General features: G+C 44.3%; 1 protein-coding gene across 1 annotated transcript in view; it reads right to left on the bottom strand.

Moving 5' to 3' along the window:
• The window catches only part of slc22a7b.1 (solute carrier family 22 member 7b, tandem duplicate 1), a 52,761-nt gene that overhangs the window by 7,880 nt on the left and 28,600 nt on the right, over positions 1-16,281 (bottom strand). Inside the window, exons 5-7 of the mRNA XM_028820990.2 lie at positions 15,343-15,466; positions 9,671-9,780; positions 471-685 (exon numbers count right to left, since the gene is read on the bottom strand). Coding sequence (XP_028676823.1) covers positions 471-685; positions 9,671-9,780; positions 15,343-15,466 — 449 coding nt within the window. The remainder of the gene's footprint in view (positions 1-470; positions 686-9,670; positions 9,781-15,342; positions 15,467-16,281) is intronic.

The following is a 16,281-nucleotide window of genomic DNA, read 5'->3' as shown; positions in this document are numbered from 1 at the left end:
CCACCAGCCGCCGTTGACTGGATGAATATGTGTGGGCGATCGTGGTGGATGACTTTATGTTAGTTAAAAGTTACAAGGGTTAAAGACTGATGGCAAGAATATTCATTCAAAAACTAAAAATATTTTTAGTATATTATTTATTTCAGTTAGTCTTTCCAGCTATTTTAAATAGTTTCGTTTAGTTTTAGTTTTTCATTTTGGTTTTGTTACTGTTATTTCAGTTTACAGAAATGTTTTTTAATAATGTTTCAGTTTTGATTTTAGTTTTCGTTAACTATAATAAACTTTGACTGTACCTTCTTCTAGCACAAAGTTCCAGAGCTTTTCAGAGTTTCACATTAAGTGAGAAACTTTAAATCCTGTCTGATCGACGTCCATACCAGCTGCTATCGTCAAGTGAAGACACCTTTAGGGCGCTGTCATATAATATGGAACTGTTTATAAGAAATGAAAACTGGAGAAGTTCTTACCTGTGGGAATGAACATATTAATGGCTATACATGCTGCAGTGAAAATCAGGGTCCATGCTTGACATCGCCTTCTGCCAATCTTGTCCAGTATGAGGTACACAAAGCATTTTGAGGGGACTTCGATAGCACCGTAGATGAATTGCGTCATGTAAATGCTCACACCCAAACCGCTAATGTTCAGACTTAATCCATAATACGTAAAGGCCACGCCAAACCTAGACAAAACAAAAAGTTTAGATTAGACATTTATGGTAGTAGGATGTTGTACTCTGTTAGCCATAATGGATGCAATGAGAAGTCGGGCAAGAATTATACTTTTTATTGGTGAACTGAACAGATTGCAATATGCCAGCTTTCGAGACAGCACAGGCTCCTTCTTCAGACAACTGGTAATTAGACATTAGACATCTAAAAAATATGTTAACTGACAGTTATGATGGTGGACCAAGTTAAAAACTACAAAACAGTTAAAATGCTGGTGCTTATTCAATTGGTGTGGGCGGCAAACAGACCTGAATGGGATGCCAGTCCATTGCATGGCACATATCTTCCCACTTGTTCACACAACGAACTGAGAGTTTCCAGTTACCTTTATACAGTGCATGTAGAAAGAATCCAGACCCCTTCACTATCTCCATTCTTCGTTGTGTTGCAGATTTAATTTTAAATGGATAAATCTGCCATTTTTGCTCAATGATTTACACCAGTGGTCTGAAAACTCTGGTCATGGAGGGCCGCAGTGGTTTTCATTCTAACTCTTTTCTTAAATAGTGTCCTGTTTTCGTTGCTGATTAACTTCTTTTGAATTAATTTTAATTGACTTGCTCTTGAAGACTCGGACCCCTCAATTGTTTCTTTTTCCTTAATTAGCTGCCAAGCAATAAGGAAATACAAAATGAGCCAAAACATGACCAGCAAACTGTGTCCATCATTACAATATCTGAAAATAAAGAAAGATGAAGGTCTCAGGAATGTTGATCTGCTCTTAGAAAAAAGACAACAATTTTGGAAATGTCTTCTATTGCACAACGAGAGCAGCAACAAGCCATGGAATTTAAGAATGGGTTTAATTAACAGCAAGACTCGGCACCTAAATAAGCAACTGGTTGGAGTTTGTGGCCCTGACTTAGCTGGTCTTCTGTTGGCTCACTCACTTCACATTTCTGAAGCAATTCAGAGGAACAATGAAGAAATTCAGGGGAACAAATCTTAAAAAACAAGTCAATTAAAAAGAATGGAAAAGGAGTTAATTAGCAGCAAAAACTGGTCACTAATTAAGAAAATGGTTAGAATGAAAATGTGCAGCCACTGTAGCTCTCCAGGACCGGAGTTTGAGACCCCTGATTTACACTGAATAACCCATAATGACAAAGTGAAGATGTGCTTTCAGAAAGGTTTGCAAATGTATCAATCAAAAACATTAATCCCTCATTTGTAGAAGTACTCGGCCCTTTTACTTTGGTACTCCGTTGTGCTCAGGTTCCTCCTGTTTGCATTAGTGGTCCTTGAGATGGTTCTAGAACTTGACTGGAATCCATCGGTGGCAAACTGATTTGATTGGACATCGTTTAGAAAGGCACAAGTGTGTATATGAGGTCCGATAATTTACAATGCATGTCAGGACAAACGCCAAGGCAAGAAGTCCAAGGAACTCTCTATAGACCTTCACAATCAAATTGTGGTATGGCATACACTATTCTTCACTCAATACCTGAGAACGACAAAGTGAAACTGTGTTTTCAGAAATGTTTGCAAATTCCAAAAACTAGAATCTCTCATTCATAAAAGCATGCAGACCTTTAATTTAGCACTTTGTGGAAGTTCCTTTGACAGCAGTTACACGTTTGAGTCTTCTTATGCAAGACTCCACAAGCTTTATAATACCTGAATTTGGGCAGTTCATCCCAATTTTCATGGCAGATCCTGTCAAGGTCTGTTAGATTGGATGGGATTCATAATTTTCTGACAGGTTTTTCTCATTTAATTTGGGTGAATCATCATCTTCATGCACTCAACTAAAATATGAGATCCCACAAGGTTCTACACTTGGGCCAATTCTGTTTTCTTCATACATGCTTCCTCTTGGCTCGATTTTTCCGTAAGCATGATGTATCTTTCCACTGCTTTGCGAATAATACCCAAATTTGCTTAGAAGCAACTCTCTGGGGTCTCTTTAGGGCTTGCTTGGACAATGTAAAGAGCTGGGTGTTGTTGAATTTTCTCGACTTAAATCAAAGTAAAACTGAGATTGTGCGGTTTAGTCCATCCAGTGTGCCTGTCTCTAACCTAGACCCTCTAGCAAAACACTGCAAGACATCCCCAAAATGTCGACAATAGTCTTAAACTGGATAAGCAGATCAACTATGTTATAGGAAGCTGTTTTTTCAAAAATTTCAAAAATCAAGCCTTTTCTTTGTTTTGCTGATTTGGAAAACATTGTTCAGGCTCTTGTTTTGTCCAAGTTTGACTACTGTAATTCATTGTCCAGTGGTGTCGGTCAATCTCTTCTCTCTGCGCCTGCAGATGGTCTAAAACTCCACTGCGAGGCTCTGCATCACATAAGCGTGAGCACATCTCTCCTATTTTGGCTTCACTCCGTTGGCTTCTCGTCAGTCTTAGAATTGATTTTAAAATTGTATTTCCTACTTTTAAACGCTTAAACGGTGTGGCCCCGGCCTATCTGTCTGACCTCGTGTCTCTTATACCCCCTTCTCAATCCCTGAGATGGTCTACCAAGTTGCTGCTGGCCTTGCCACGGACAAGGCGAAAGAAACTGGGGGGCATCAAGTTTTTGGGGTGACTGCTCCTCGGGTCTTGAACACCCTACCGCTTCAGATAAGAGCAACTCCAGCCCTGTCCATTTCTAAATCCTTGCTGAAAACACATTTTTTCTCTTTGGCTTTTAGTCGCTCATGATGTGTTTTTTTTATGTGTTGCAGATTATTTGTCAACTGCTTATTGTTTTTCGTGAACTTTTTGAAGTTTATTTAATAATCTTTGATTTTAATTTCCTAATATCATGTACAGCACTTCTGTGGCCTTAACTGTGCTCTATAAATAAATTTTGACTTGACTTGACTTGGGAAGCATCTCTAAAGTGATGTCCTCACGTCTCGCCACAGATGTTATTTAGGCTTGGCTGGGCCCCTCGAGCACAGTTAGAGACTTGTCCTTTAGCCACTCCACCATTATCTTGGCCATATGCTTCAGGTCATTGTCATGATGACAGGTGAAATGTCGCCCAAGTCTGGGGTCACATAGACTCTGGAGAAGGTTTTCTTCAAGGACCTCTCTGTGTTTGGCTGCATTCATCCTTCTCTCAGTTTGGAACAGTATCCTTGACCCTGCTGTTAGGAAGCATGCCCCCCATATTATGATGCTGCTATCATCATGCTTCACCGTAGGGATGGTATTAGGCAGAAGATGAGCAGTGCCTGGTCTTCATCAGACAAAGTACTTTGAGTTCTGCCCAAAGGGTTCCGTTTTTGTCTAATCAGACCAGAGAATCTTCCTCTTCATGCTCTCAGAGTCCTTTGAATTCCTTTTACCCCAGAGTGGCTGCCGTCTGGCCACTTTCCCATAGACACCTGGCTGATGTAGTGCTGTTGGGATGTTCACCCTTCCAACAGATTCTCCCATCTCAACAGAGAATTTATGAAGTTGGGCGTTTGGACATCTCCCTTACCAAGGTCCTTTTTGCCCAGCTAGTCAGTTTGGCCAGATGGAAAACTCTGGGAAGAGTCCTGGTGGTTCCAAACTTCTTCCATTTCACAATTATTGAGACCACTGTGCTCCTGGGGGCACTTAAAGTTTTAGAAGTGGTTGTATAGTCTTGCCCTGATCTATGCTTCGCCAATGTTTGATATGGTCTACAGCACGTTCATTTGACTACTTGGCTTGGTGTTTGTCCTGACATGCAGTGTAGCATTGTGGGACCTCGAATACACAAGTGTGTGCCTTTCTAACCAATGACCAATCGATTCAGTTTGACACAGGTGGACTCCAATCAAATTCCAGACACACCTCAAGGATCATTAAAGCAAACAGGAGGCCCCTGACCACAATTTGGAGTGTCACACCAAAGGCTCTAAATCACGGGAGTCGAAATCGGGTCCTGGAGGGCCGCAGTGGCTGCAGGTTTTCATTCTAACCATCTTCTTAATTAGTCACCATTTTTTGCTGTTAATTAACTTCTTTTTCCTTCATTTTAATTAACTTGACTCAGGCCCCGTTGTTGTTTCTTTTTCCTTTTCAGTTTTGAAAATGTCTGCTGTGGCAGAATGAGAGCAGCAACAAGCCATGGAATTAAATAACGGGTTTAACTAACAGCAAGAATTGGCTTCTCATTTAGAAACTGGTTGGAGTTTGAAGCCCCAATTTAGCTAAGGAGATGTGGTCGGATCATCTGCTGGCAAGCTGCATCTTCTGCTTGTCACTTGTCGTTGTTTTAAGAGCTGGGAGCACATGAAGCATGTCTGCCAAAAGCATTCCAACAACTGCTAGGTTAGATGTCCATGAACTTGTTTTAAATGTTGTCTCACTGCCTTGTCTCACGTGACGTTAAATTGTCTGTCGTGGGACGTCAAATTGACTTCCGAGAAGATCACGTCTCATCTCCCTAGTCCCCCTCCCAAGATTTTTTTTTATAATAGAGAGATATATAATTATTTAATATATATTAATATGGGAAGGAGCCTGAACTGGTGCTAGAGGTTGAGAGGTACCGGCTAGATATAGTCGGGCTCACCTCTACGCATGGTCTGGGCTCAGGAACCATTCATCATGAGAGCGGCTGGACTTTGTTCCACTCTGGAGTTGCTGTGAGTGAGAGGCGTTGGGCAGGGGTGGGCTTGCTTATGGTCCCCTGGCTTGAGGCCTGTACATTGGGGTTCTCCCCGTTGGATGAGAGGGTTGTTTCCCTACGCCTTCGAGTTGGGGGAAGGACTCTAACTGTTGTTTGCGCTTATGTGCCAAACAGCAGTTCAGAGTACCCAGCCTACTTGGAGTCCCTGGAAGAGGCTCTGCGCGGCGCAGCTCCTGGGGGTGTGATTGGGTGGAATGGCCTCCCTGATCTAAACTCGACTGGTGTTCAGTTGTTGGACTTCTGTGCTGGCCATGGATTGTCCATAACGAACACCATGTTCGAGCATAAGGGTGTCCATAAGTGCACTTGGCGCCAGGATGCCCGAGGTCGCAGCTTGATTATCAACTTTGTAATCGTGTCATCAGATCTGTGACCTTATGTCTTGGACACTCGGGTGAAGAGAGGGGCTGAGCTGTCAACTGATCACCACCTGGTGGTAAGTTGGATCAGATGGCGGGAGAGGCTGCTGGACAGACCAGACAAACCCAAACAAATAATGAGGGTCTGCTGGGAACGTCTGGCGGAGGAACCGGTCAGAAAGATGTTTAACTGCCACCTCCGGCAGAATTTCAACCTCATTACGAGGGAGGCGAAGGACATTGAGTCTGAATGGGCCATGTTCCGAGCCTCCATTGTCGAAGCAGCAGAACGGAACTGTGACCGCAAGGTTGTCGGTGCCTCTCGTGGCAGCAATTCACGAACCTGGTGGTGGACACCTAAGGTTTGAGAGGCCGTCAAGCTGAAGAAAGAGTCCTATCGGGTCTGGTTGACCAGTGGGACTCCAGAGGCAGCTGAGGGGTACCGGCGGGCAAAGCGTGTGGTGGCATCGGCTGTTGCAGAGGCAAAAACTCGGGCATGGGAGGAGTTTGGGGAAGCCAATGGAAAATGACTTTCGGTCAGCACCGAGACGGTTCTGGCAAACCGTCAAGGCACCTCCGGAGGGGAAAGCGGTGCTCCACCAACACTGTGTACAGTGGAGATGGGGCCCTGCTGACTTCAACTGCAGACCTTATTGACCGGTGGAAGGAATACTTCGAGGAACTTCTAAATCCCACCAGCATGTCTTTCGTAGAGGTAGCAGAACTGGAGGACTCCGGGGGTCCCGTCCATAACAGGGGCTGAGGTTGCCGAGGTAGTTAAAAAGTTCTGAGGTGGCAGGGCCCCTGGGGTGGACGAGGGTCACCCTGGGTTCCTCAAGGTTCTGGATGTTGCGGGGCTGTCCTGGTTGACACGTCTCTGCAAAATCACATGGACATCGGGGGCAGTGCCTCTGGATTGGCAAACCGGGGTGGTGTTCCCCTTTTTAAGAAGGGTGACCAGAGGATGTGCTCCAACTATAGGAGGATCACACTCCTCAGCCTCCCCGGTAAGGTCTATTCAGGGGTGTTGGAGAAGAGAGTTCGGTTGAAGGTCGAATCTCGGATTCAAGAGGAACAATGCGGATTCCATCCTGGCCGTGGAACACTGGACCAGCTCTACACCCTGGCCAGGATCCTGGAGGGGGCATGGGAGTTTGCCCAAGCAGCCCACATGTGTTTTGTGGATTTGGAGAAGGCATTCGACTGTGTCCCTCGAAGCATCCTGTGGGGTGTGCTCCAAGAGTACAGGGTACAAGGCTCGTTGTTACGAGCCATCCAGTCCCTGTACAGGAGGAGCAGGAGCTTGGTCCACATTGCCGGTAATAAGTCTGACTCGTTTCCTGTTGAGGTTGGACTCCACCAGGGCTACCCTTTGTCACCGATTCTGTTCAAGTTATATAGACAGAATTTCTAGGCGCAGCCAAGGAGCAGAGGGAGTCTTGTTCGGTGACCTCAGAATCTCATCTCTGCTATTTGCAGATGACGTGGTTCTGTTGGCTTCATCGGACAGTGACCTCCAGCTCTCACTGGAGCAGTTCACAGCCGAGTGTGAGAGGATGAGATGAGAGTCAGCACCTCTAAATCTGAGGCCATGGTTCTCAGCTGGAAAAGGGTGGAATGCTTTCTCCGGGTTGGGAACACAGTACTGCCTCAAATGGAGGAGTTCAAGTATCTCGGGGTCTTGTTCACGAGTGAGGGAAGAATGGAGTGGGAGGTTGACAGCTGGATCGGTGCGGCATCTGCGGTATTGCGGGCTCTGCAACGGTCCGTCGTGGTGAATAGAGAGCTGAGCCAAAAGGTGAGGCTGTCGATTTACCAATCGATTTATGTTCATACCCTCACCAATGGCCACGAGCTTTGGGTGGTGACCGAAAGAGCAAGATTGCGGATACAAGCGGCCGAAATGAGTTTTCTCCGCAGGGTGGCTGGACTTTCCCTTAGAGATAGGGTGAGAAGTTCAGTTATCTGGGAGAGACTCGGAGTAGAGTCGCTGCTCCTCCGCATTGAGAGGAGTCAGTTGAGGTGGTTCGGGCATCTGGTCAGGATGCTCCCTGGGGGGGGTGTTCCGGGCATGTCCCACTGGGAGAAGGCCACGGGGCAGACCCAGGACATGCTGGAGGGATTATCACCTAGCTGGCCCTGGAACGCCTCGGGGTCCTCCCAGAGGAGCTGGAGGAGGTGGGCCGGGGGGAGGGAGGTCTGGGCTTTCCTGCTTAGGCTACTGCCCCCACGACCCGACCTCAGATAAGCGGTGGATAATGGATGGATGGATATATTATATATATTATATTTTAAGTTATTATTATATATTATTAAGTGTTATCAAGTCATGTTATCGTGCAGTGCGCCATTACTGGTATTATATATTTGGGAAATGATTTTATTCAAAGAGACGTAGAAGATTAACTTCTGTCACAGATATTTATACAGCGGCACACACGCAGGTTAAGTAGCAGCTCGGGGTCACACAGCAAGTCATAGGTGGGCGACTTGTGAGATTTAAAGTCCAATACCTTAATCTCTATTAATAATTCAGATTTAGTGTTAAAGGGAGCTTGGAGCTATTTTGGCAGCATCATGTGCAAGGTAGGAACCAGCCCTGAGTACCAGTCAGTTGCTGGGCACACTTGCAGCGACACCCATGTGGCCTCATAAGCTGCCAATCAGTCTGACCTGTGGGAGAGCCTGCTATCTCCTTTCTGATATGGCTGACCAAGGGTTCAAACCCAGTCTGGTGAGGACTCCTCTGTGTTATGTTCATATTTAGGGAGACAGAGAGTAGCAAAGATACTAACAGATGAAGCAGTAGAATAATCTTTGGCGTTTTATCAATTCGTTTTACTGATCAAAGTCCAAAATGAGTTCTTTCTCTAGCGATTTGCTTGTTTGTTTTATTTACTTCAGTCTTTTCATGCACTTTAGTCTTTGTTTTCTGTCAGGGGTGAGGTTTTTGAAGGTCAGCTGGCACACACAATACCGCAGTACAATAGCAACCAGACACAAATTAGATGGCGCTCATGAATTACAGCGGCACAACATGTCGACCAAATCATTTCAAATCAAATCCAAGCATAATAATTAATCCTGCACAAAATTTAAGCCAAGCGAAAGCCACAATCCCCTTAACAAATCAGCAATCCAAGGACATGCGGTCAGGTCAAACGGCAGATCCTGGGGGGGGCGGTGTGCGCATCGGCGGGTCTCGTTTCTTCGTTTCTAGCTGGCACTCCCACTGCTGCTGCTCCTCACGTCCCTGACGCGGACCCCGCGGGTTATGAAGATGAATGGCTGGACAGATGTAATACAAATGGCGGCAAGTTAGTGACAAAGAGCAGATACATTTTTAATAAGGCTCATTCTCCTCGGACAGCTAAATGCTGTTATTTATTTATGAGTGAAGGCCTGCAAAGCAGAGCGCCTGGAGATCTGAATAAAGGAAGGCAGGAAGTAGACGGCTGGTAAATCTGCCTTTTCTTGTAGCCATTATTCCTTTTCTTATCTTTATAATATGACCGATTTTGCTGTTGTGGTTTAACGTAAATTAACCTTTTTGGAGTTGTGGCTGACATGTCACAAAGCATTGCAACACTGCACTTACTTGGAAATATTTTTGGGAAAGTTTTGCTTCCTTGAGAAATATTGAACCTGCTTAGGGGGGGGGGGTCCTTGGGGATAGCGTAAGGACCAAAGCAGCAGACCTGGTCAGAGTGCTAATCCACTGTGGCTCACATCTCCACACCCACTCAAAGTTAGCCAGTTTGGAGAGGCCCGTTAATAAAGGTTGCAGGACTTTAGGATGGGGGGGGGGGGGAAACTAGAGGACCCAGAAGAACATGAGAAGAACGGGCAAACAGCCCACCGAGAGTCCCCAAATCATCCTGAAGTGCCTGTCTTCACTCAGTACAGCGCGGTCATTGATTCACTTGTCCTTTCTTGTTCATCAAGCACGTGAGAAGTACAGAAGCTGGAATTCATACCACACAATTCCTGTGCATGCACTGATCCTCCTTAGCTTTGGAGTTCTGACTAAATCCCAGTAGGTGTAATTCTTGGATTTTTCCTCCAGTTTCACAACTGTAGCCAGCATCTAAAAAACAGCAAGTGGACAGAGCTGTTTATAGTGCGCAATCTGTGAACAGAATAACTTCAAATGAAATCATTTATCACGTTTGCTACAAGTTTAACATGGCTGCCAAGTCTTGACAGAGAATTTCAATTTCATCATTTTTGAAGGTGTTGTCAGTTACCTGTGCTCCGAGCCAGGGCTGTCTTAACGTCTGGGCACAGGGGGCACTGGCCTGGACCCCCAGGAGCATAGGGGCCCACAATGTTTCTGTTTTGCTATCAAAACAGGGGGCCCAGTGCATTACTTTGCCCGGGGGCCTATGATGCTGGTAAAACAACCCAGAGCCCCATTTAAACTTTGTTCATTTAAAATACTACAAAGTAAATTTTAAAAAGTGTAACCTTTACCATTATGGGCTGCTATTATAGTGAGACGTGAAGCAAAATGACACCTTGTATTGGCTAACTAAAAAGATTACAATATGCAACCTTTTGAGGCAACTCAGGCCCCTTCTTCTTGCCTGTACACTAAACAGTGTCATCTCTAGACAGAAGAGCAGCTTCAGCGACAGACTGCTGTCACTGTCCTGCTCCACTGACAGACTGAGAAGATCGTTCCTCCCCCAAACTATGCGACTCTTCGATTCCACACGGGGAGGTAAACGTTAACATTATATAAAGTTATTGTCTTTTTTTTACCTGCGTTATTATCAATCTTTAATATTGTTTATTGTATCAGTATGCTGCTGCTGGAGTATGTGAATTTCCCCTTGGGATTAATAAAGTATCTATCTATCTATCTAACTTCTCACTACATTCATAATGGCTTACACGGTACAACACCCTAGTACTGCGGGCTGCTATTATGTAACAGCTCCCCCTAGTGACTGCAACACAAATAGCTTCTCAGCTCACCATCTATCCATCCACACCTCAAAGGGTCACAAGGTCATAGGGTCCTTATTGTCACATATACAGGGTACAGTGAATCCTTCCTTGCATGTGCTAATCAACACGCAACATGTTGTCACTCGCTGGCTCCATGATCTCGGTGTGTTTTATAAATAAAATGAATGGAGGGTCAAACCCAATATGCCCCCAGTTCTAATTGATGGTGAAGGTGTGGAGGTGGTGAGGACATACAAGCACCTCGGGGTGCATCTGAATGACAGGCTTGATTGGAATACCAACACAGAGACAAGAAGGGTCAGCGTCGCCTCTGTTTCCTGAGGAGCTTGAGGTTGTTTGGTGTATGCAGGCCACTCTTACATGTTGTCTGCCAGTCTGTGGTGGCCAATGCCATTTTGTATGTGGTGTTGTGCTGTGGAAATGGCATTAGTGTAGGTGATGCCAACAAACTAATTAAAAAGACTTAGAAGTCAGGCAGGACTCACTGGAGGAAGTGGTGCAACACAACAGGCCACTCAGGAAGAAGCCGATGACTCTTATCCCCCATGTGAGGTCTTAGCTAAATGGAGGAGCACCTTCAGCTACAGACTGGGACCACTGCATTGCTTCACCCCACAGCCAAGGTGGTCTTGTTCCCTGGGTGCTGCCTGATACTGAGCTGGTCAAGCAGAGCAACAATGAGGCTGTGTGTGACACTGTGCCAGTGACTGACATCCTGCACTGTGACATTGTAACTGGTGAGTATGTGCAACTCTAATGACTTTACGCCTTGTAAATGCCTACACTTTAATTTACTTATCGATAATTCTTGTTATACACGTAGTTGTACCTTGTTAACATACTTAAGTTTATCATAATTCCTGGTCTGTCTGTCTGTCTGTCTGTCTATCTAATGTAAATGCCCAAGAGGAAGAACAAGCATCCTAGCTGGGATGGAGGATAATTTCTGACAGGAGGCCAGAATGGAAGGAAAGGTGAGCTTGCTGGCTAGATGAGGAAGCCACTTCTTGCCCGCCTGGAGTAATATAATTTGATGGAACAGCATAAGCCAGAGGCCAGGAGCAGTTCCATCCTCCAAACAACTGGTGGCACTGGTCCTCCCATGGTGTCCCAGTTTGGACACCCACAGGTTTACATAGGAATTGGAATCCAGAAGTGCAAACCTAGGTGCCATTAGAGGGTCCTGTTGGGGGAAGATCTTCCTGGTTTCCCTGTGACCCAAAAGTGCTTCCAAGATGGCACCCTGTGGCACCGGAAGGATTTCCAGGTCTGGCTAAAAATGAGCCCTTCCACCTAACATCGGGGAGTCAGGAGGCAGCAAGCGACACACTTGGAGGATGGAAGGAGAAGGAAATTGTCAGAATGGTGAATTGCATATTGATCTTTGTGCCGATGTTTATTGAAAAGGTGTGGTGGAGAAATAAATCCCATTTATTTAAACTCAGAATCGTGTTGGGCATTACTGTGTCTGTGGTATGTGGGCTCAGTGGCACCCCCTTGTGGTTATGCTATCTATCTACAGTGCATCCGGAAAGTATTAACAGCGTGTCACTTTTTCCACATTTTGTTATGTTACAGCCTTATTCCAAAATGGATTAAATTCATTTTTTTCCTCAGAAGTCTACACACAACACCCCATAATGACAACGTGAATAAAGTTTACTTGAGACTTTTGCGAATTTATTAAAAATAAAAAAATTGAGAAAGCACATGTACATAAGTATTCACAGCCTTTGCCATGAAGCTCAAAATTGAGCTCTGGCCAAGGATAGGTGTGCCAAGCTGGTGGCATCATATTCAACAAGACTTGAGGCTGTAATTGCTGCCAAAGGTGCATCGACAAAGTATTGAGCAAAGGCAGTGAATACTTATGTACATGGGATTTCTCAGTTTTTATATTTTTAATAAATTTGCAAAAACCTCAAGTAAACTTTTTTCACGTTGTCATTATGGGGTGTTGTGTGTAGAATTCTGAGGAAAAAATGAATTTAATCAATTTTGGAATAAGGCTGTAACATAACAAAATGTGGAAAAAATGATGCGCTGTGAATACTTTCTGGACGCACCTGTAAATGTTGCATTTATAATGATCTTTAAGCATTTTGTCCACATTCTGATAATTTATGTAAGAAATATTTTTATGCACAGCAAGTTAGAAAAACATTCCCAATTTATTTTTACAAAATTTTTCAGAAGATGCAGAAGTGTCATGGTAAGGAGGACAGAGATTTTGAAGTAAGGTAATAATCCTCACTGGTCATGACCCATTGACCAGGTCCAGTCCATTAAGAGCAATCTTAGATGCCTCTCCCCCCCCCATGGTGATCTTGACAGGCATGAAGGCAACACGAGACTGGACCCTGCACACCACAGCACGCACCTGCCTAACGTGAGCCTTTCTGAGTTCTACCCAGGATTAGATCAGGCATCCTCCTCCCTCAGCCATATACAGCTGGGAAAGTAAGTGTTGAATGTGTCAACATTTTTCTCAGAAAATATATTTCTAATGGGGCTATCAACATGAAGATTTTCACCAGATCTGGTAACAATCCAAGTAATCCACACACAAAAAAAAATCGAAACAAATATTTCACATAATTTATGAACTTAAAGTGGAATGACACAGAGAATAAGTACATTTCATGTCAATAGCCCCATTAGAAACATATTTACTGAGACGCGTTCGATACTTATTTTCCCTGCTGTATATCTCAGCCAGTCATGTGACTGGGGTTCAAATTCATGTTTTTAATTTTTGATAATTTTTTTATGTATTCATTTTATTTATTTATCTGTTGTTTGCTATTGATTGTGTTTGTTTCAATCCCACAGGACATACAGGCGCCATGTATGCTGTCGTCAGGACCCGCTGTCCACCTGTAAATCTGGAGGGTCTCCCACAGTTCCTGGCCATCCACGGTGGATGTGCTCTGGACTTGGTGAGTTTGTGTGTCTTCTGTTGTGCTTTTTTGTAAAATTCTGGATGTTTTTCAGTCCTCTGTTCTGTGTTTTGGCCTTGCTGTTGGAGTCTGATTTGGGACTTGTTTGCTTGGGATTGCCTGGGTGTTACAGGCAGTTCCATTTTGTCTTTTGTGCTCCTTTGTTTTGTACTTTTGGGCATTTTATAAAGATCCTCTGGAGCCCTTTTTTTGTATATCTTGGGAATTTTTGGCAGGATTTGCCCCTCTAGTTGGCATTTTTGGAAGTGCTTTTGATAGTGCTTTTGGTAGGCGGCCGGGACACAACTGTGATGGAAGGACTGGGGGAGAGAACATATTCAGGGCAATACCTCTCCATGGGTTTTGGAGCAGTGGTGTAGCTAGGGGCAGGCAGAGGAGTGGTCCGCCCCGGGCAGCACATTTTTGGGGGCGGCATTATTGGCCAAAAGGCTCAGTACAATTTGTATGTAAGCAGCAGGGTTCAGAAAAATATCACAAAAATTCTCTGATTTTTATCTACAAATGCTTCAAACATAATTTTCAGACTATCCTTCTGCAACGGCATCAGACGCAGCAGCTGAAATTTATGAGAAAATAAAAATAAACATAAAAATTACACCGATAATGATTTCTAGGAAGATAAACAACTAATTTACAATTAATTATTTTGTTTCGTTAGCAATCCAAATGCGTTCTTGCTCTGCAGAAAACATCCCCACCTCTCACTTGTACACTACACTGGTTCTGGTTTTCGCAGCGTAATTATATTGAACTAATAATTAGAACACGGCTTATCACTGCGTCAAAACTATTGCTGTTTCTCTATATATACATAAATCTATGCAAAATGTATCTTAATTTTTCTCTATACATTATTTTAATTTTCTATTTAAATAGGTTAACATATTCAGATATTTTGGAGGGCAGTAAATTGATGCCCCGCCCCGAGCACCAACTCGAGCTACACCACTTATTTGGAGCTTAGAAGCTCAACCCAGCTGGGGCCCGTGGCCACCACCAGGGTGGCACCTGGACAGTTCCAGAACCCTGGCATGCAGCACTTCTGCCAGAAGAGGATCTGAGAGCACCTGGAGCACTTCCGGGTGGCCTATAGAAGGGGCCGCCTCACTCCGTTCGAGGAGCCAGAGTCGGGAGGAGGAGGACAAAGCTTGCTGGGAGAGGAGTGGAGGCATCAGAGAAAGAGAGAGGGAAGGAAGGAGAAAGAAGGAAGAAGGGACTGAGCATTATAGCTGTGAATAATGGTGTACTGTGCCCTGAAGTGGGGAGCGGGAAATAGAGCTGCCCCACAAAGAAATAAACTGTGTCTCGTTTTTGCACTTGTGTCTCTGTGCCTGTCTGGGTCCGGGTTTGGGGTAGCTGTATGGCCTCGGTATACCACAATAGTTTCATGCTTTGGGACTCCTAGTTCATGACAATACGGTGGCTTTGCCCTCAACCACACTGGGCACTTTTATTCAATTGCTGGACCAATATGTGACAGCATGTACTGCGTTGGACTGAAGTCCTAAAGGTTGTTCTCAGCGTTTTACTCGATGCTGCCATGATTGTTTCGTAACTCTCACAACCCTGAACTGATTAGGAGGCTTCCAAAACAGGTAGAAGAATCGACACCCTCATTGTCCTAAACGTACAAAAAATAAATCCAGATGTCTCTACATGACATGACTTCCTTTCTACATATAAGATCTACCGTATATGAATTATGTATGCATTACCTCTGGAGTTATTCTGCATCTGAAATTCTTCCCCTTGTTGACCTGTGTACATTTTGTGAGGCATTTGTGGGCCTCGTTCACCTTGCCATTCACCAGGTACCATCTTCCAGATTCAGGAATCCAGCTGTTAAAATAAGAGGAGAACATATTCAGTGACTACGGCTTCTTTGCTCTTCCTCGTTGTCCTAAACTGTACTCCTGTGCCTAGTTACACAGTGCCAAGGAGCTCTTGAATTTATTGCTCGTTAACAATTAAACACAAGTAAGGTCTGTAAATGTTGAATGTCTAGGGTGTTGACTCCAGAACTGAAGCAGTGTTCTAGGGTGAGTCCTGACCTAATGAGTTTGAACTGTGAGAAACATAAGAAGGTTTTCATAACTTTGGATGAAATGTGGATACATCACATGGCCCAGAGTCTATAGAGCAACTGAAGCAATGGGAGCAAACAAAGAAGAACATCAGGGTCCAAAGCCAGTGTTAGGAACGTCATGTGCAAACATTTTTATGATAGTGACGGTGCAGTCCATACTGATTAATCCAGTTACAGTGCATCCGGAAAGTATTCACAGCGCATCACTTTTTCCACATTTTGTTATTTTACAGCCTTATTCCAAAATGGATTAAATTCATTTTTTTCCTCAGAATTCTACACACAACACTCCATAATGACAACGTGAAAAAAGTTTACTTGAGGTTTTTGCAAATTTATTAAAAATAAAAAAATTGAGAAATCCCATGTACATAAGTATTCACAGCCTTTGCTCAATACTTTGTCGATGCACCTTTGGCAGCAATTACAGCGTCAAGTCTTTTGAATATGATGCCACAAGCTTGGCACACCTATCCTTGGCCAGTTTCGCCCATTCCTCTTTGCAGCACCTCTCAAGCTCCATCAGGTTGGATGGGAAGCGTCGGTGCACAGCCATTTTAAGATCTCT

The sequence above is a fragment of the Erpetoichthys calabaricus genome, chromosome 15, assembly GCF_900747795.2.
Source record: "Erpetoichthys calabaricus chromosome 15, fErpCal1.3, whole genome shotgun sequence".
Classification (NCBI taxonomy): domain Eukaryota; kingdom Metazoa; phylum Chordata; class Cladistia; order Polypteriformes; family Polypteridae; genus Erpetoichthys; species Erpetoichthys calabaricus.
This window is presented reverse-complemented; position numbering and strand designations above follow the sequence as displayed.